The sequence below is a fragment of the Mesoplodon bidens genome (assembly GCF_964165515.1).
Source record: "Mesoplodon bidens genome assembly, chromosome: 8".
NCBI lineage: Eukaryota > Metazoa > Chordata > Mammalia > Artiodactyla > Ziphiidae > Mesoplodon > Mesoplodon bidens.
This window is the reverse complement of record NC_138165.1, coordinates 48,041,525-48,059,605: the sequence shown is the minus strand read 5'-3', so window position 1 is coordinate 48,059,605 and position 18,081 is coordinate 48,041,525. Positions and strand designations below refer to the sequence as shown.

The 18,081-nt window shown below is 40.2% G+C and overlaps 1 protein-coding gene across 1 annotated transcript in view; it reads left to right on the top strand.

Annotated features, from left to right (window-relative positions):
- EPC2 (enhancer of polycomb homolog 2) overlaps positions 1 to 1,397 on the top strand; it is a 109,139-nt gene extending 107,742 nt beyond the window's left edge. The window contains exon 14 of the mRNA XM_081243075.1: positions 134 to 1,397. Within this exon, the coding sequence (XP_081099201.1) occupies positions 134 to 206 (73 nt within the window). The 3' untranslated portion in view covers positions 207 to 1,397. The remainder of the gene's footprint in view (positions 1 to 133) is intronic.
- Positions 1,398 to 18,081: the final 16,684 nt, after the last annotated feature.

Sequence of the window (18,081 nt, the reverse complement as noted above, 5' to 3'; positions counted from 1 at the left end):
GTAAAAATGGGAGATGTTCTTCTGCAGTATATGTTTTGTTGTAATTACATAAAAATGTATCTATAAATACTAAGTGATACACATGATATTCTATAGAGTATTAATGTTTATTTTACTCTTTGCCTTATTATAGAGAGAACCATGAACCAGAAAGATTGGGTTTAAATGGAATAGCAGAGACAACAGTAGCTATGGAAGTGACATAACCTAAAACATGTGACTTTGACCTGTGCTGATGGTGTGCAGTCATTCATATTCCAGCTGAATGCAAAAGGCGACACTCTGTGGATCACAGAGCATAACAATGGACCTAAATGGACTAGAGTATATCGGATGTTAAATCGATATATGATGTATATTTTGTAAAATTGGGAAAATCACTACCTTGTAATATAGTTTATTTGTATCATCAATATTATTTCTGTTACTTGAATAGTAGATATTCATCATCATGCTTTTGCACTTGAATTTGCAACTGAATGGATTTTAAAAAATAATTCTTTAATGGGATCATGAGCATGAAATGGGATCCTGCATCACTTGTTTTAACTATTTATTTTGCCATGTTTACATTTTGTATCTTGTAAAAATAAATCCAACTTTGTGTCTAAAAAGTTAAAGATTCATAGCTAGGAAATGAAATTCTTGTAATTTTTTTCTAAAGGAACTGTAAAGTTTTCACTTGGTTCATTTTGTTTCACAATTTGACTAGATGGACTTTTTGGTAAATACTTTAGTGGCATTTCACTGTCAAATATGAAGTTCAAGGCAAAATAGTATTTTCTATTACTGTGCAGGGGAAAGGGATGGATCGATACATGCAAATTTAATGTAGTAACTCACTTTTCCATATATTTTGAATGTATATTTCTATTTATAATACCAGTTTATAAAAAATGATTACACAGAAAAAAAGGACTAGGAAAAATTATGCATCTAGCACATTTAAACTGTGCAGGTATGAACATTTTTCAAGGATTACATTTTATCTGAAGACTGCATATTTTAACTGGCTTTACCTGTACCACACCACATAAAGGATATTTTGCCAGGTATGTACTGCATTGTGTGATTGCAGTAACCATTGGAGGTCTAGATATCGAGCCATCCCGGGTGCTGGGAGGGGGGGGTCATGGCAAGATTTTGTCTTTTCAGTTTTGGAGAGGTTTCCTGTGGCTACAAGGCAAGTAACGGGTTGGAAAACGTCTGACTGTAAGCGTTGGACACCTTCACAGTGTAGTGTTTTAGTGACTTTTTTTATACGGTTCTTGTATATTAGATACGTGTAGTGGTGTTTCAGAATGTTTGTTTATGCACTAGTTCAGACAACTTTCCCTGTTACTTGTTCTTGATAAGTGAAAACTGCAGGGAAATAAAAATACATATCAAAACATGGACATGCTGCATATGTGTTTATTTCACAATGTGCACACAGTGTAAGTGGAAATTTAAGGGGGATGATAGCACTCAACAGCACGTTTCACTTTCACAGCTTTCCAAGCATTAATGAAAAGAATTATAAGAAGCTCATCTGTGGGCACTGTTGGGTTTCAGATAATCCAATGTAAACGACCTTTGATATGAAAAGTTCTTAAAATATTTTACAGAATGTAAGTCATTTGCAGTATAACATTCATTGAACTCTCATAAATGAGCCTCATTTTACAAATGAAAGTTTAGAGTAGAATTATATTGCAAGGGGTTTTGTCAAGTAAGTACTGGGAAATGTAAATATTTTTAATGAATATGATTAAAACCATTTCAAACTTCATAATTTTATACTTTACATTTTTTATATCTGCAGTCCTGAAAGTTGTAAATTGATATGTCAGTTGATTTAATGGACCAGGGTTTCTGCTGAGAGTGGTTTTTATTCAGGTCCTGAATATGTAAAGCAATTTATGGTCAAAACCATAGGAAAAAATAAATTTAATTTCTTCATTGGTTGTGACCTGATAGGATCCATGCTCGTTTCTTCCATACTACCTCTGGAGTTACTCATTGCTGATGATATAAAGAAAATAATTTTGATTTGATGTGTAGTATGACTGTGTTCATTCTGCTTTTAATTGGATGTATCTCCTTGCTGTTAAGAACTCAAAACAACTTTAGTGCTGATTTCGGAGAAAGGTTTTTATTTCCATTTTACTGAAGTAAAGCATGAAGCAAATTTGCCTTGTGATACACACGTTATAAATAATATAAGTAAAACAAAGAACTGTATTTGTACAGTTTCTGGAGATGTGGCAAATCCAGAATTTATCAAAAACTGATCACCAGTTTGTTTTTTTCTTTTTGTTTTTTAAGTAAAATAGAAAAATTAAGCCTTCCTTATTTTGGTGATTGTAACTGTTCCACAGATTTCAGTTGCTTGCACACACATTTTTCCAGTGCTTTTCAAGAACTTAAGTGACATATTTGTTTTTACATTATTAAATTGAAGAGTTTATTTTTGCACAGGTCCTCCACTGGACAATACCACCATTTCTTGGTTTTTCTGATGAAACTAATATTAGTACTTGTAGTTCAGTAAGCTTCTAGAGTCCTTGGAGTGTGTTTTTTGATGGAGTGGTTTGTTTGTTTTCAACAAAGGGGTAACTTTCATGTGCTGGGGTATCTTGTAATTGAGTATAGGAAAAAATAGTTAAAAATTGTATTTTTCTGCCTTTCTAAAGAGAGTACCCTTTTTTCTCCTGGTAATTCAAGATCATCATTATGATTAAGATACAGCTCTAAGTATATTTGAAGATATGTTACATATCTTCCTTTTGCAGAAGACCAAGGGAAAAATTAAAATATCTGGAGGGCACATTTAAAAAATATATACAGTACACACACACATTCTATCTTCTAAAAAAATGTTGAATAGGGTATTTGCAACTGTGCTTAGTGGGTTTTTTTTGTTTGTTTGGTTTTTATTGCCAGGGTTGTTTTTTGGGGAGGCAGGGGGAGAGTAGTAAGAAGTAGTAACATTTCAGAAATTGCTCCATAGTGTGTACTGCTGTATTTGACTATAATGCTGTATTTCAAACAAATTTTATTGACCTGTATGTACACCTTCGACTGAAAGGTTTTGTTGTCCCTTAACTAACTTGACTAAACTATTACATTTCAAAAGGTTAAGGGTATCTCAAGTAATTCTGAATATTATGTTCTATAACAGAAGAGTTGTTCTTCTTTTAACCACAGCATGATAACAGCAAGCATCGTGGAGCATGTCGAGTTCTCTCTCGGTGACGTTTTTCATTGAGTCCTAACAATTGTGTAAAGTACTATTATTTTACCAATTTTACAGGTCAGGAAAATGAAGTTTAGAGAAGTTCGGTAACTTGCCTTATGCCACACAGCTGATAAGTTACTGAGCCAGGAATGAAATTCGGGTAGTCACCACACTTTTAACCACTGCCTCCCATCTTTAATGTGAAAGAAGTGCCCTTCAAAGGAGTACTTATTGTACTTCTCAGTCCACTTATTGACAGCATCTGTGTAGCAGAGTTTTAAATTTCATCTAGAAGACAACCTCCTCCACTCTTAACACCATCAGGCAATTAATGTTTGTTTTTTGCTTCCCAGACTGAGTGCATTAGATCCACCTGTGGCTTCTAGCCATCCATCAATCAAACCCAGCCCTATCAGGAGGATAACTCCTCTGTCTGCCAGACCTAGCCGGTAAGTGCTAAAGCTCTCAACCAGCACAAAGCTTTGGAAGCTGGGTCTGGGCCAGGACGTGGCTGAGTTTAGCCCTTTCTGGACCTTGGTTTCCCCATCTGCAAGATGAGCAATTTCCTAAAACTCTAGAAAGGAGGCCACCCTGCCAAGCTTGGTGCAGGTGTACATGTGGCCCATGTGTCATTGGTTTCTCACCAAGAAAGTAAATGATGTGGGAGCTAAGGCTGAGCATATAGGTTAGTCTAGAGCTGCTTTTTTTAAAGTCATTACTGTCATCGATGACTGTAAAGTATTGACAATTGTATCATGTAATGCAACTTACCCTGTGCAGAACTAATAATTCTAACCAACTTCAGTGACTACAAGTCTCAGAAGGGCACAAGAATTACTTATTTTTTGGAGGAGGCATCAGTGGGGAAAACAAGACATCACAGTGCAGTAGAATATCAGAGAATTTGTTGAGCTGGGCTTTAATCCCTTCTCTGCCATTTAATTGGCTGGTGATTTTATCATCTTCATATTTCCCAACTTGTATCATAGGACAGATCGGTAGAATTAGATAACCTCTGACATCTCTGCCAGCTCTGATGCCATAGGAATCAAATCTCCCCCTACCCCTCTTATCCTCCCCGGGTGGCTCCCTTGCTTTCCAGGAAAATCACCTTCCATGCCATTGTCAGTATCCATTGACTTACCAGCACCATTCAAAAGGATCAATACCAAATCAGACCCTATGTGCCTTCCAACCACATCTTTTTCTATTCGTATTTGTCTGAAGGGGGACTATTTCTTATTTCAAACACATGAGCTTAAGCTTTTTAGTTGTGACCTACTGCAAAGCTTAACATTTTAACAGGGAAGAGGAAGGTAACACTGAGCCACATATTTCTTTAGCAGTAATCTATTTGGCACAGGATTTTAAGCATGGGCTGTCTCGAAATGGGGTTTTGTATCAAGATTAAGAGTTATGTGTATACTTAAAGATGTCTTGTTATTCTCATGAAACCTCTCTTGTAATGCATATTTGAACAAAACCCCTACTTCCCTGGCTGGCTGACTAGAGTAACATTGCAGGTCAAGAAGATGATAAAATTTATCTGAACATTGACCCTCCCCCAGAGTGAACATCTGTTACCCTCAGGAAAGCCTAGGATCACTGCAGTTATCTTCCACTGATAGAACAAAAGAAATCTACTCCAATCAAAAAAAATTATTTCACCTGCCGTATACAAACTTGATTTGATAAATAGCACATTCTAGAGCAATGACATTTTCCATTTGCCGTTGTTGAAGACCTTTAACCATTAGCGTATGGAAGAACACTGTGTACTTCCTCTGCTCAATCCCACAGCCACAAGGGGTCATGGGCACACACAGCTCCTGTCTTACTAATGGCTGTCTCTTATGTGCTCTTCTCGCTCATAAGTAGATCTTGGTCAGTGGCCAGGTAAGCCCAAATTAGGAATAGCCAAGATGCAGGATTTCAGCTTTTAACATGAGACGTCTATATTAGTTACCTACTGCTGAGTAATAAGCTATTACAGACAACACATACATTACAGTGTGGGCTAGGAGTCCAGCACAAAGCTGAAATCAAAGTGGCAGCTTCTCTTGTGTTCTCTGGAGGCTCAAATAGGGGAGGATCTACTTCTAAGATCCCTCAGGTTGTAGACAGAGTTCACTTACTTGCGGCTGTAGAGTTCCTAGGAATTTGCTTCTTTAAAGCTAGCAATGGAAGAGTTTCTGCTGCGTGACATCTCTTGCTTCAGGGAAGACCTAGGCCTTTGTGAAAGGCTCATCTATAATCAGGCCCATGCAGCCTGGTACACTTTGATTAGCTCAGTCAGCTGATTGAAGACCTTAGTCACGTCTGTAAAATCACCTTTGCCATATTCTATACATTAGAAGCAAGTCACAGGCCTTGCCCACACTCAAGGGGTGGGAATTACACAAAGACATAGGTACTAGGGGACAGGAATTATAGGGCCACCGTAGTGTGTGTCTGCCACATCTGTGTAATTGAATTAACTCCAGCCCACTCAGCCAACTCTCCCCATCTCAGTATACCTTGGATTAACCTCAATGGAACTACATATTTATATAGGGAAACGATTTAAGGTGCTCTATAATGCAAACATTTTGCTATTTTGTAAGTAAGTCTTAAGTTCCACAGGCCTGGATGTTGGGCAGCGGGTCAGGTCCAGGCTGGAGCTAAGCCTGCTGGCCAGCATCAACACAAAAACCTTGTGGAAATGAGTGAATGAGACCAGCTAGAGAAAGAGTAGAATGGAAAGAGGAAAAGTATGAAGAGCAAAACTCTGAGTGTCTGTGATGAGGCCAGGGGAAAGTGGGGAGGGGCAGAGGCAGAGGAAGAGATTGGTAGCAATCTTGGAGGAAGACCTGGATCCAGGGGTTTCTAATTTCCTTCAGAAGAACCATGCAGAGGTAGAGTGCATGGGGGAAGGGAAGAGTGGTTTGGGTAGGTAAGGAAGTACAGGTGATAAGGATTTAGCAGTGAGGAGGTAAAAAATAACGAGGACGTGGATCAGAAAGCCTGAGCCCAAGTGCTGTCCAGTACGTCTAGCCATCAGAAGCACCCAGGAGAGTTTTTTTGTTTTGTTTTGTTTTGTTTTGTTTGCGGTACACGGGCCTCTCACTGTTGTGGCCTCTCCCGTTGTGGAGCACAGGCTCCGGACGCGCAGGCTCAGCGGACGCGCAGGCTCAGCGGCCATGGCTCACGGGCCCAGCCGCCCCGCGGCATGTGGGATCTTCCCAGACCGGGGCACGAAACCGCGTCCCCTGCGTTGGCAGGCGGGCTCTCAACCACTGCGCCACCAGGGAAGCCCCCCAGGGGAGCTTTTAAAGTACAGATGTGTGGGTCTCACCCCAGGCTGACTGAATCAGGATCTCCAAAAGTGAGTCGGTATATTATCTTTTGTTTTAGTTCTTTGTTTGCTTGTGTGATTTGCTGGTTGACTGGTTTTTGGTAAGCTCCCCCAGACGGTGTTTGTTGATTGCAGCTAAGGTTGGGAATGACTAGTCTAACCTTTCTGTTTATTAGTTGTGACCATGGATACGTAACTTTATGGAAAAGCTTAGGATTTATTTCCTTAGCTGTGAAGTAAGGAGGGTTAAATTATTTGCCCAGTTCCATTAGCTCCAAGGGCACACAGAGAATGCCTCTCACTAAGCAAGCTTCACAGCCACTAGAAATAGTGTTGATTATGAAGCTTATAATAAATGCTTCCTTTAAAGTTTTGAGATTGTATGCTTTAAAAAATAATTGTCTTGCAGTTTATCACAGATGAAAATTATGGCTGCTTAAATTCTCTATAGCAGTTCATAAGTGTACCTCACACCTTACCATCTCAAGCACTCTAAGTTCCCAGATCACCCCCCAAACATCAGCGTGCCCAGAGAGAGAATTGTCATCCCTCCCCACCCCTGCCACGATGGTCCAGTCACCACTTTTCAAATGCTCATTCACCGCCACTGTTAGATGCTTTCAGGTTGTTTAGACCATGGCTGTCAGTACATGCTTTCCAATTGTATATGACTGTGGTATTTGACTACAGGGACAAAGTTACTGTCCTTAAGAAGCTGTCTTAGGCGAACTTTGCTTGCCTAACATTTACACAGCATTTGGGACTTCGCTTTTTTTCTCTCTGTATGTACTCTTCCCTGCCATGAATTTGAATACTATCTTTATCTGGTGACTTCAAAATTTTTATCTTTATCCCAGAACTCTGCGCTGAATTCCATTCTTCTATATCCAATGCTTTGTTGACGCCAACACTTGGAAGTCTCACAGACATGCCCACACTTACCACGTGCAATCTTTCGCCTGCATGCTCCCAAATGTGTTACCACCACCTCTCCATCCCACCACTGCTTGCCCCAGTCTTCGCCATCTCAGATGTGACATCTAAGATTCACCTTGATTCCTTCCTTTCCTCAATCCAACACCTGGAACAGTCCCTCGACAAGTCTTTTTTTTTTTTTTTTCACAAGTCTTTTGACCTGAGCTCCAAAATATATATTGAGTTCATCTGTTTTTCTCTGCCCTGCAGCAGCACTTCTCCCCACTTCTGTTCTTGCCCATTTCCAGTCAACTCACGTGGTAGCAAATGTTATCCTTTGGAAATCAGATTTTCTCAGTTGTCTCCTAAAAACCCTCCCACTGCTTCCCATTGCATTTAAGATCCAAAATCCTACCATGACTGTAAGATCTTTCATGTCTTGCACTGCCTTCCTCTCCAAACTCATCCATATTACTTTATCTCCTCACCACACTTGAGCCCACTGATGGATCCGGTCCAGACTTCAATGAATGATTTCCTGCCTCAGTGCCTTTGCACATGGGCATTCCTTCTGCCTAGAATACTCCTCTCTGCCTATTCGCTAGCTCCTTCTCATCTTTTAGGCCTCAGGTGTCCCCTCTTCAGAGAGGTGCTCTGTGGCCGTCCTCCTCTCTTATTCTCTGTCCCTTTATCTGTGAGTGATATGAAGAAAGTATTTTAAATTATTTGTCTGCTTACTAGTCCTTTCATGAGCCTCATGATGGCAGGGACTGGTTCTCCATCGTATTTCCTGCACTCAGCACGGAACCTGGCACATGGTAGTTGCTGAAATATTTGTTGAATAAATAAGTGAATGAGTAACAATTAGAGCTTCAGAGTCAAAAGATTTCTTTTTTATTTTTTACTCTTTTTATTGTTATTTTAAACCAAAATGTGGTGACCACTAAACTTAGTTTTATTTCTCTCGGACTTATTAAACAAACAGATTTGAAATCTAAAATAGTTTAGTTACACTTAAAATGATTGACCTATAGCTTCAGAAACTGGTTTTCCCCATGAAGCTTCCTTGGGAGGTTGCCATCATCTTTAATCCAAAGCCTGGCAGATGGTTGTGGGTGGATAGTGGCAGAAAATAGGCTTTGTTTTAAGATTTCCAAAAGCTATTTTTCTGCTTATATTTATACAAAATTAGCAGTTGTGCTCAAGTATAAGAAAATCAGGGAGCAGATTGGGTAGCTGTTGGTTTTGTCATTGTGTTTGTGAGCTAGAAATATTTCTTCATCAATGATCACTGTAAGTCTCGTATCTGGGGTTTGTGACTAATCACTGTTTCCTTAGGCACTATGCTTTCCAGGTGTATTTTTGTCAAAAAATCAGATTTCAACACACTTACCAGGAATGCATTGAGTTATCAAAGCTTTCCACTTAAGCTATTATATTTTGGAGAGAATTCTTGTTCACACCAAACCCACATCAAATGTTTGCCAAAAAATGCAAATAACATTTGTACCCAGCTGTTGATATTTGACACCAATTCTCTTCCAGCTGTGGCTTGAATCGGGGTTACTTTTTCATCTGTAAACCATCCTGCCCTGGCTGCTTTAGAAAGTGCTATTCTCTCCAACCTCCATCACTGGCAGGTGAGATTTGTCTCGGTGTTTATGAATGAAGTATAGCCCTTTTTGCATTCTGTCTTGGGGAATAGATTGCACAGACTTTTTGTAACTAAAAAGGAGGCCTACTGATGATCTTGTCCGACCCTCTCATTTTACATATGAAGAAACGAAGACCCAGCCAGCTGAAGAAGCTTACCCAGAGCTAAACGGTGCCCAATCTGGGACTAACCCCAGAAGGCTGCCAATCCTGTGTGCTTTCTGAACATTCATAACCTTGATCCAACAAATGCTTGTTTAAGTGGTTTTCAGCTCTTAGTTATAAGTTCTATTTAAAAGTGTCAGATGGCCATGTTACTAATGAACATTTAGATGGTTTGTTATACACATTGCATAAGTTAAGAGACCCTTAAACGCTACATGGCTTGAAATTAGTATTTTAGTTGTCTAAATTCTACGCCACCTGATAGTAAGTCATGGACCCCTTCTTCCTTTGTTTGAATTTTACGGATACACGTTTTTTTTTGTTTTTTTCCTGAGATGACATTCACAACATAAAATTAACCATTTAACAGTGAACAGTTCAGTGGTATTTAGTACACAATTCAGTGTTGTGCCACTACCACATCTAGTTCCAGACACTTCAACACCCCAAAAGGAGACCGTATAGCCATTAAGCATTTGCTCACAGTTCTCTCTCCCTCCAGCCCCAGGCAACCATCAATCTGTTTTCTGTCTCTATGGATATACCTTTTCTAGATATTTTATATAATTGGAACCATATGTGACATTTGTGTCTGTCTTCTTTAACTTAGCATAATGTTTTTAGGGCATATATACATTGTAGTATATACCAGTGCTTTTTATGGCTGCATGATATTGCGTAAGTGTATACCACAATTTACTTATCCACTCATTTGTTGATGTGTTCGTTTTGGGTTTTTCCCACCTTTAGGCTATTGTGAATAATGCTACTATGAACAAGTGTATACATTTATTTGCTTAAGTACCTATTTTCAGTGCTTTTGAGTATATAACTAAGAATGGAATTGCTAGGTCATGTGGTAATTCTATGTTTAACTTTTTGAGGAAGCCACAGACTGTTTTCCACAATGGCTAAACCATTTTACATTCCCTCCAGCAATGTACAAGTGTTCCAATTTCTCCACATCCTCGCTAACACTTATTATTTTCCTTTTAAAATATGTATATGTATACATATATGTATAAGTATGTATATAACCATCGTAGTGTTTGTGAAGTGGTATCTCATTGTTTTGAGTTTCATTTCCCCAGCGACTAATGAAATTGAGCATCTTTTCATGTGCTTGTTGGCTATTTGTTTATCTTTTCTGGAGAAATGTATATTCAAGTCCTTTACTCTTTTTTTTTTTTTTTTTTGGCGGTACGCGGACCTCTCACTGCTGTGGCCTCTCCCGTTGCGGAGCACAGGCTCTGGACGCGCAGGCTCAGTGGCCATGGCTCACGGGCCCAGCCGCTCCGCGGCATGTGGGATCTTCCCAGACCGGGGCACGAACCTTCATCCCCTTCATCAGCAGGTGGACTCTCAACCACTGCGCCACCAGGGAAGCCCCCAGCTGCATTTCTTGAAGAGACTCTGCTTTCCCTGTTAAGTGGTCTTGACACTTGTAGAAAATACAGGTGTCTGGCCATAGATGTATGGGTTAATTTCTGGATTCTTAATTCTATTCCATTGATACACACACACACACGCACACATATATATACCCTTATACCACTACCACCACTGCTTTACAATAAGTTTTGAAATCAGGAAGTGTGAGTTGTCCAATTTTGATCTTTTTTAAGATTGTTTTCATTATTTGGGGCTCTTACAATTCCATGAGAATTTGAAGATTGACTTAGAAATCTGCAAGAACACTGATGGACTTTTTATAAGGACTTCATTGAACTTGTATATTTCTTTGGGTAGTATTGCAGTCTTAACAATATTAAGTTTTCCAATCTATGAACATGGGCTGTCTTTTCATTAATTTAGATCTTAATTTCCTTCAGCAATGTTTTGTAGTTTTCAGCATACAAGTCTTTCACTTCCTTGGTTAAATTTATTTTATTCTTTTATTCTTTTGGATACTGTTTTTTTTGTTTTGTTTTGTTTTTTTGTTTTTTTGTTTTTTTTGCGGTACACGGGCCTCTCACTGCTGTGGCCTCTCCCGTTGCGGAGCACAGGCTCCAGACACGCAGGCTCAGCGGCCATGGCTCATGGGCCCAGCCGCTCCGCGGCATGTGGGATCTTCCCGGACCGGGACACGAACCCGTGTCCCCTGCATCGGCAGGCGGACTCTCAACCACTGCGCCACCAGGGAAGCCCTTGGATACTGTTTTAAGTGAGATTTTCTTAATTTTTTAACAGAGTGTTCATTTCTGGTATACAGAAATACAGCTGATTTTGCATGTTGATTTTGGATCCTGTAACTTTACTGAATTTGTTTATTACCTCTAGGAGTTATTTTTCTGGAATCTTTGAGATTTTCTATGTATAGGATCATGTCATCTGTGACTAGATAAAGTTTTACTTCTCCCTTTCCAGTTGAGATGGCTTTTATTTCTTTTCCTTACCTAATTACTCTGGCTGGAACTTCTAGTACAATATTGAATATTGTATAGCAGTGGTGAAAGTACCCAAGTCTTGTTCCTGATCTTTAAGCAAAAGCTTTCATTCTTTCACTATTAAGTACGGTGTTAACTGTGGGTTTTTCGTAAATATCCTTTATCATATTGTGGGAGTTCCTTTTACTCTTAGTTTTCTGAGGTTTTTTGTTGTTGTTGTTGTTTTTTATCATGAAAGGGTGTTGGATTTTGTCAAATGCTTTTTTCTGTGTCAATTGAGATGACCATGTGTGTGTTGTTTTGTTTGTTTGTTTGTTTTTGTAGTTCTATTAACCTGTATTATGTTGATTGATTTTCTCATGTTGAACCACCCTTGCATTCTTGGAACAAATTCACTTGGTCATGGTATATAATCCTTTTAATATGCTATTAGATTTGGTTAACCAATATTTTATTGAGAATTTTTGTGTCTGTATTCATAAGGGATATTGGTCTGTAACTTTCCTGTGGTGTCTTTGTCTAGCTTTGTTAGCAGGTTAATACTGGCTTTATAGAATGTGTTCTGTCTTCTGTTTTTTGGAAGAATTTTGGAAAGATGGGTATTAATTCTTCAAATGTTTTGAATCACCAATGACTCTTTATAGTGCTAGAAGTGGGGGAGGGGTTCTACTACTGGTTCAATCTCTTTACTTGTTATGGCCTATTCAGATTTTTAATTTCTTCTTGGATCAGTTTTGGTAAATTGTGTGTTTATAAGAATTTGTTCATTTCATCTAGGTTATCTAATTTTTTGGCATTTAATTGTTCATAGTATTTTCTTACATTCCTTTTTACTTCTGTAATGTCAGTAACAATGTCTCATTTTCATTTCTAATTTTAGTTATTTGTGTTTTTTTCTCTTTTTGCTTTGTCAATCTAGCTAAAGGTTTGTCAATTTAGTTGCTTTCAAAGAATCGACTTTTGGTTTCACTGATTCCCTCCATCATTTTTCTATTCTGCATTTCACTTATCCCCACTCTGATCTTTATCTCCTTGCTCTACTAGCTTCACATTTAGTTTGCTTTTTTTTCTCTAGTTTTTCTAGTTGAATTAAAGTCTTTGCCTAGTAAGTCCAATGTCTGTGCCTCCTCAGGGGTAGTTTCTATTAATTTTTTTCTAGGAATGGGCCATATTTTCTTGTCCAGATACATGCTTCATCATTTTATGTTGAAAACTGGACATTTTGAATACTATAATATGGTAACTCTGGAAATCAGATTTTTTCCTCTCCTTAGGGTTTGTTTTTCTTGCTTCTTGTTGGCTGTAGCTGGTTTTTTAGCAACTTTTCTAAAGTATATTTATAAAGTCAGTATTCTTTGTCATGTATGGGTTTCTGGTGTCTGTTTTTTATCTGTGTTCAGCTAGCATGTTTGTTTGGTTTTTTTTTTTTAGCTAGCGTCTTAATAAAGATTTCCTTCAGTCATCCCCTTCCCTGGTTGGCAGTGGTGGGGCCGGGGTAGGGGGGAAGTTGACAGAGAAAGAAAAAGTTTTAAAAACACAAATAGGGACTTCCCTGGTGGCACAGTGGTTAAGAATCCACCTGCCAATGCAGGGGACACAGGTTCGAGCCCTGGTCCGGGAAGATCCCACATGCTGCGGAGCAACTAAGCCCATGTGCCACAACTACTGAGACTGCATTCTAGAGCCTGTGAGGCACAACTACTGAAGCCCACACACCTAGAGCCCATGTTCCGCAACAAGAGAAGCCACCGCAACAAGAAGCCCACGCACCGCAACGAGAAGCCCGCGCACCGCAACGAAGAGCAGCCCCCCGCTCGCTGCAACTAGAGAAAGCCCTCGTGCAGCAAAAAAGACCCAACTCAACCAAAAATAAGTTTAAAAAAAATAATAATAAATAAAAGCACAAATATTTCTTTGCAAATTGCTTTGTATTGGAGCACTCCTTCAGTGTTTAGCCAGGCTATTTATAACTCTGCTTTAGCCTTCACTTCCTCTTGGACTCAGCCTAGAGATCAGCTGGAGGAGAAAGCTTAGAGTCTTCTCAGGTATTTTCTGTGCATGTATTCTGCCCTGGGCATGCATGTGGCTTTCTAAATTCCCCAGTGTGGAAGGGCCCCTGCGAATTCCCTGATTTCCCAAAGCTCTCTCCCTAGCTTTTCCACCAAGCCTTTGGCCACTTTGTGCTTTAGTCATAATCTTTTTGCCCCAAGTAGCTGTGGACAGTTGATTTGCCTTACAGTATTTTCAAGGAATGTCCACCACTTTTCTACCCTGAGCAAGTTCCAAGTTAGGCAAAACAAAAACAGAACACCGGTATCAGTTCTTCAGGTAACTCCTAGACAGGTTAGAATAGACAACACAATTCTTTGCAAGTTAGGTTTGTTTTGCTCCTTTTGGAACCAGAGTCCTACCCTGGGAATGTGGACCACCATCTTCAAGACCACTGATATGCCACAGAGGTTAGTGGGACAAGGGCAAAGAAAAACACCACAAAGCTTTTCTACCATGTTTAGGTTGCCTTTTTCTTTTTTTTTTAATTAATTAATTTTACTTATTTATTTATTTATTTTTGGCTGTGTTGTATCTTTGTTGCTGTGCGTGGGCTTTCTCTAGTTGCGGCAAATGGGGGCTACTCTTTGTTGTTACGGTGCGCGGGCTTCTCATTGCGGTGGCTTCTCTTGTTGCAGAGCACGGGCTCTAGGCACACAGGCTTCAGTAGTTGTGGCACGTGGACTCAGTAGTTGTGGCTCATGGGCTCTAGAGCTCAGGCTCAGTAGTTGTGGCGCATGGGCTTAGTTGCTCCGTGGCATGTGGGATCTTCCTGGACCAGGGCTTGAACCCATGACCTCTGCATTGGCAGGCAGATTCCTAACCACTGCGCCACCAGGGAAGCCCCATAGATTGCCTTTTTCTTGATATAGGGTTCCCTTGCCTGCTGTAAACCTTTGTTTTCCAGAGTTGACAAAGTTGGTTCTAAAATTTTTTGCTTGATTTTTTTGATGTTTCTGTGGTGGGATGGGTCCTTGGAACTGCCTGCTTTACCATTTTCACTGACATCTGGCAGATATAGTTTTGCCCATCTCTTTATTTGTAATCTCTATCATTCTCTTTGTTTTGTGTGCGTCTCAACACAGCATAGATTTTATAGAATTGTGTATTGCTGGTTTTTTTTTTTTTTTTGGCCATGCGATGCAGCATGTGGGGTCCTAGTTCCCCGACCAGGGATTGAACCCTCACCCACTGCATTAGAAGTGCAGAGTCTTAACCACTGGACCACCAGGGAAGTCTCATATTGCTTTTAATAGATCATTTAAGCCCATTTCCATGCTTTGGTATGAGAGAGATGTTTTGTCTCAGTTCTTTCATATTATTTTACGTTTAATGTTTGTGTTAATGTTTATGTGTGTGCATGCATATTTGTGCATGTGTTTCATCATGTGATCTGCTTTCTTTGTTCATCTTTGTTGTTGTTGTAGTCCTCTTTGTGTTTAAGGCTTCTATTTTTTGTTTTCGTGGTTCTCTTTGCATGTAGGTCATTGTATAATTCATACTATTAGTTCCTTCTTTCTTTAAACAGCACCTAGTGGTTCCCTACCATGAGTAACAATTTCATTAGCTTGTGTCTTCCTTGCCCTGATGCCCCTCTCTTCTCCAGCACTAAATTTTAGTCAATAATAACTTTGTTTCCCCTTTGTATGCTAAAAGTACTTACGCTTATGTTACTATAAATGATATCCTTTGATTCTCAGCTATTTCAAAAGGGACTGTCACTGCACTTATTTTACTTCCCATTTTATCTCCCATTTTTGTTAGTTTTATTATTTCCACATTGTTAGAACACATGACATATTCCCACCTTTGTTTCAATTACTACAGTTTTTAATATTTCATAATATCTAGTAAATTAAAGATATTATTTTCTCAGTAACTTTGGTTATTCTTGCAACTTTCCATATGAATTTTTAAAATTTTTATTTTATATTGGAGTATAGTTGATTAACAATGTTGTGTTAGTTTCAGGAGTAAAGCAAAGTGATTCAGTTATATGTATACATGTATCTATTCTTTTTCAAATTATTTTCCCAGTTAGGTTATTACAGAGTATTGAGCAGAGTCCTCTGTGCTATGTAGTACCTGATTGTTGGTTATCTATTTTAAATATAGTACTGTATACATGTCAATCCCAAACTCCTAATCTATCCTCTCCCCCACCCTTCCCCCTGGTAACCATAAGTTCATTTTCTAAGGCAGTGAGTCTGTTTCTGTTTTGTAAATAAGTTCATTTGTATCATTTTTTTTAAGATTCCACATATACACGATATCATCCATATGCATTTTAGAATCAGTTTCCTAGGTTCTAAGATCTATGTAGGTAGTTTGCTTGGAATTGTACTGAATCTTGGAGAAATTGATTGGAATATACCCATAGATATCTTTGCATATTTGTTGTTAGCCTTACTCCTAGGCATGGTTTTTGTTAATCTTGTAAATTACTTGGAAAACCATGATTTCTTCATTAATTTATTGCTTGTTTTTTCCTTGACACCAGGGGGTACCCTGGCCTTTACTCCCTCTCCTTGATCATCTCTGCACTTACCTCCAAGTGGTTCCCTGTCCCCCGCTCCTCCAGTGCACCTCAGTACAACTTAAACAGCCGCAGATATCATTCGTCTCATCACACTGACCATCCATCCTTCAATGCTGGCCAGTGATCACACTAACCAGTCTGTTCTCAGTGCCAAGGTTATACTTTTTCCCAATTCTTATGTCTTAATAAGCTCCACTGTTTTTAATTAGGAGGCTCTGGTTTTAATCTAGGGACCCTGAGCTGGCAGTGGGAGAGAATATGGGGTCAAGACATGAGACAATATGGAATTAGAACTTCCAGGATGTGATAAGTGGTGAAATGCGAGAAGTAAGGAAGAGAGAAGGACTATGACCTTCCTCCTTCTCAGGCTCTCAGGGTTGTGTGCCAGGGGCCTTTGCCATCCACTCATGCTCTCAAGGAAGGATGACACAAACTCAGAAGTGAATACTCTCTCCCTCAGTTCCTTTCCTTCCCGCAGCTCTCCCTACTATTCCTAGCTCTGCATCTACCATCCTGACATCCCTTAGGCTCTCGGGCTGTTGCTACCTTCTAACAATGAAGTCCTGCACTTGATACATTGTAGATGTCCCATGAATTTATGTGAGTAAATGAATGAGAGCAGATGTGTAGGTTATTGCCTTTGTAACCTCTGGGGCAGGTCAAGATAGTAGGATCATGCCCCAAATATATTGGGCATTAGTGTGACTAATAAATCCACACATCAGAGCTGAATGTGTTGAATCCATGGCAGGCCAGGCACTTTCTTGCCTCTGGGCCTTTGTTTGTGCAAGTCCCTCAGCTAGAAACACTGTCCTCTGCCTGCAGCCTCCTCTTGGGTTGCTAACATTTGCACTCATCCAGGAAGCCTTGTCTTCTGATGAGTCTGCCTTCTCCAACAAGGCTGACTTCCCGTTACTTCCCTTTCATAGCACTTGCACTTGAACTCATTACAGAGTGACCTCATCTGCCTCTAAGCTACTTAAGGACAGGGAGGGACCTCGGATGACTTCTCCACCCATGCCTGGCACATATTAGGCACAACCATATTACCTGTTGGACTGAACGAATTGGATTTCTTCTACCAGTGGGAATGAGAAGGTTGTTCCCTTGTTCAAGATAGTCCCTCTTCTGGACCATATAGCAAGTTCTCTTTCCCATCTTAAGAGATCCCTCTACTCAGGGGTCCCTCCCCCAGCTCACCAGAGGATGTGACTCAGGATTTCAGGTGACGATTGCACGGAGGCTGGTGCTCCTCACCGCCTCTGACAAAAGTGTGTGTGTGCAGACGGCTGCCAGCTGGGACACCTTGTCCTCTGGAGCTTTGCCAGGCCACCCTTCCGTACATACGTGGCCTGCATCCCTGCCCTGCCCAGACTTTCAGTGTTCCCAGTAGTAAGCCTGATGGCAGCTATGCCTCTGTCCTTTGCACAGAAGCCCTGGCCCCTTACCCCTCACTCCCATCAGCTGAGAAGCTTTCCCGCAACTGATACAGGGCCGGGGCTCCTGGATCCAGTGCCAAGAAACTTTTTGTAATAATTTATAACCACAATGCCCAAAAGTCTAACCTTGAGGATATCTGTGAGTCACACACACTTCCCAGGGCTGGCAGCCTCACAGGAACACAGGGCCAGAGGGCTGCTTAGGAGCAGGCACTCAGCACGGTGGGCACTAGGCCATTAGAAATCCTTGTGTGTCCCTCCACGTGCCCTTCTTTGCTGTCCCTTATCTCTGCCATACCAGGCCATCCAGGGAGCGGTTTCTGGGGCAGGGAAGATGGGGCAGGGAAGTTGGAGCAGGGAGTCTTGGGTGGGCTTTGGCA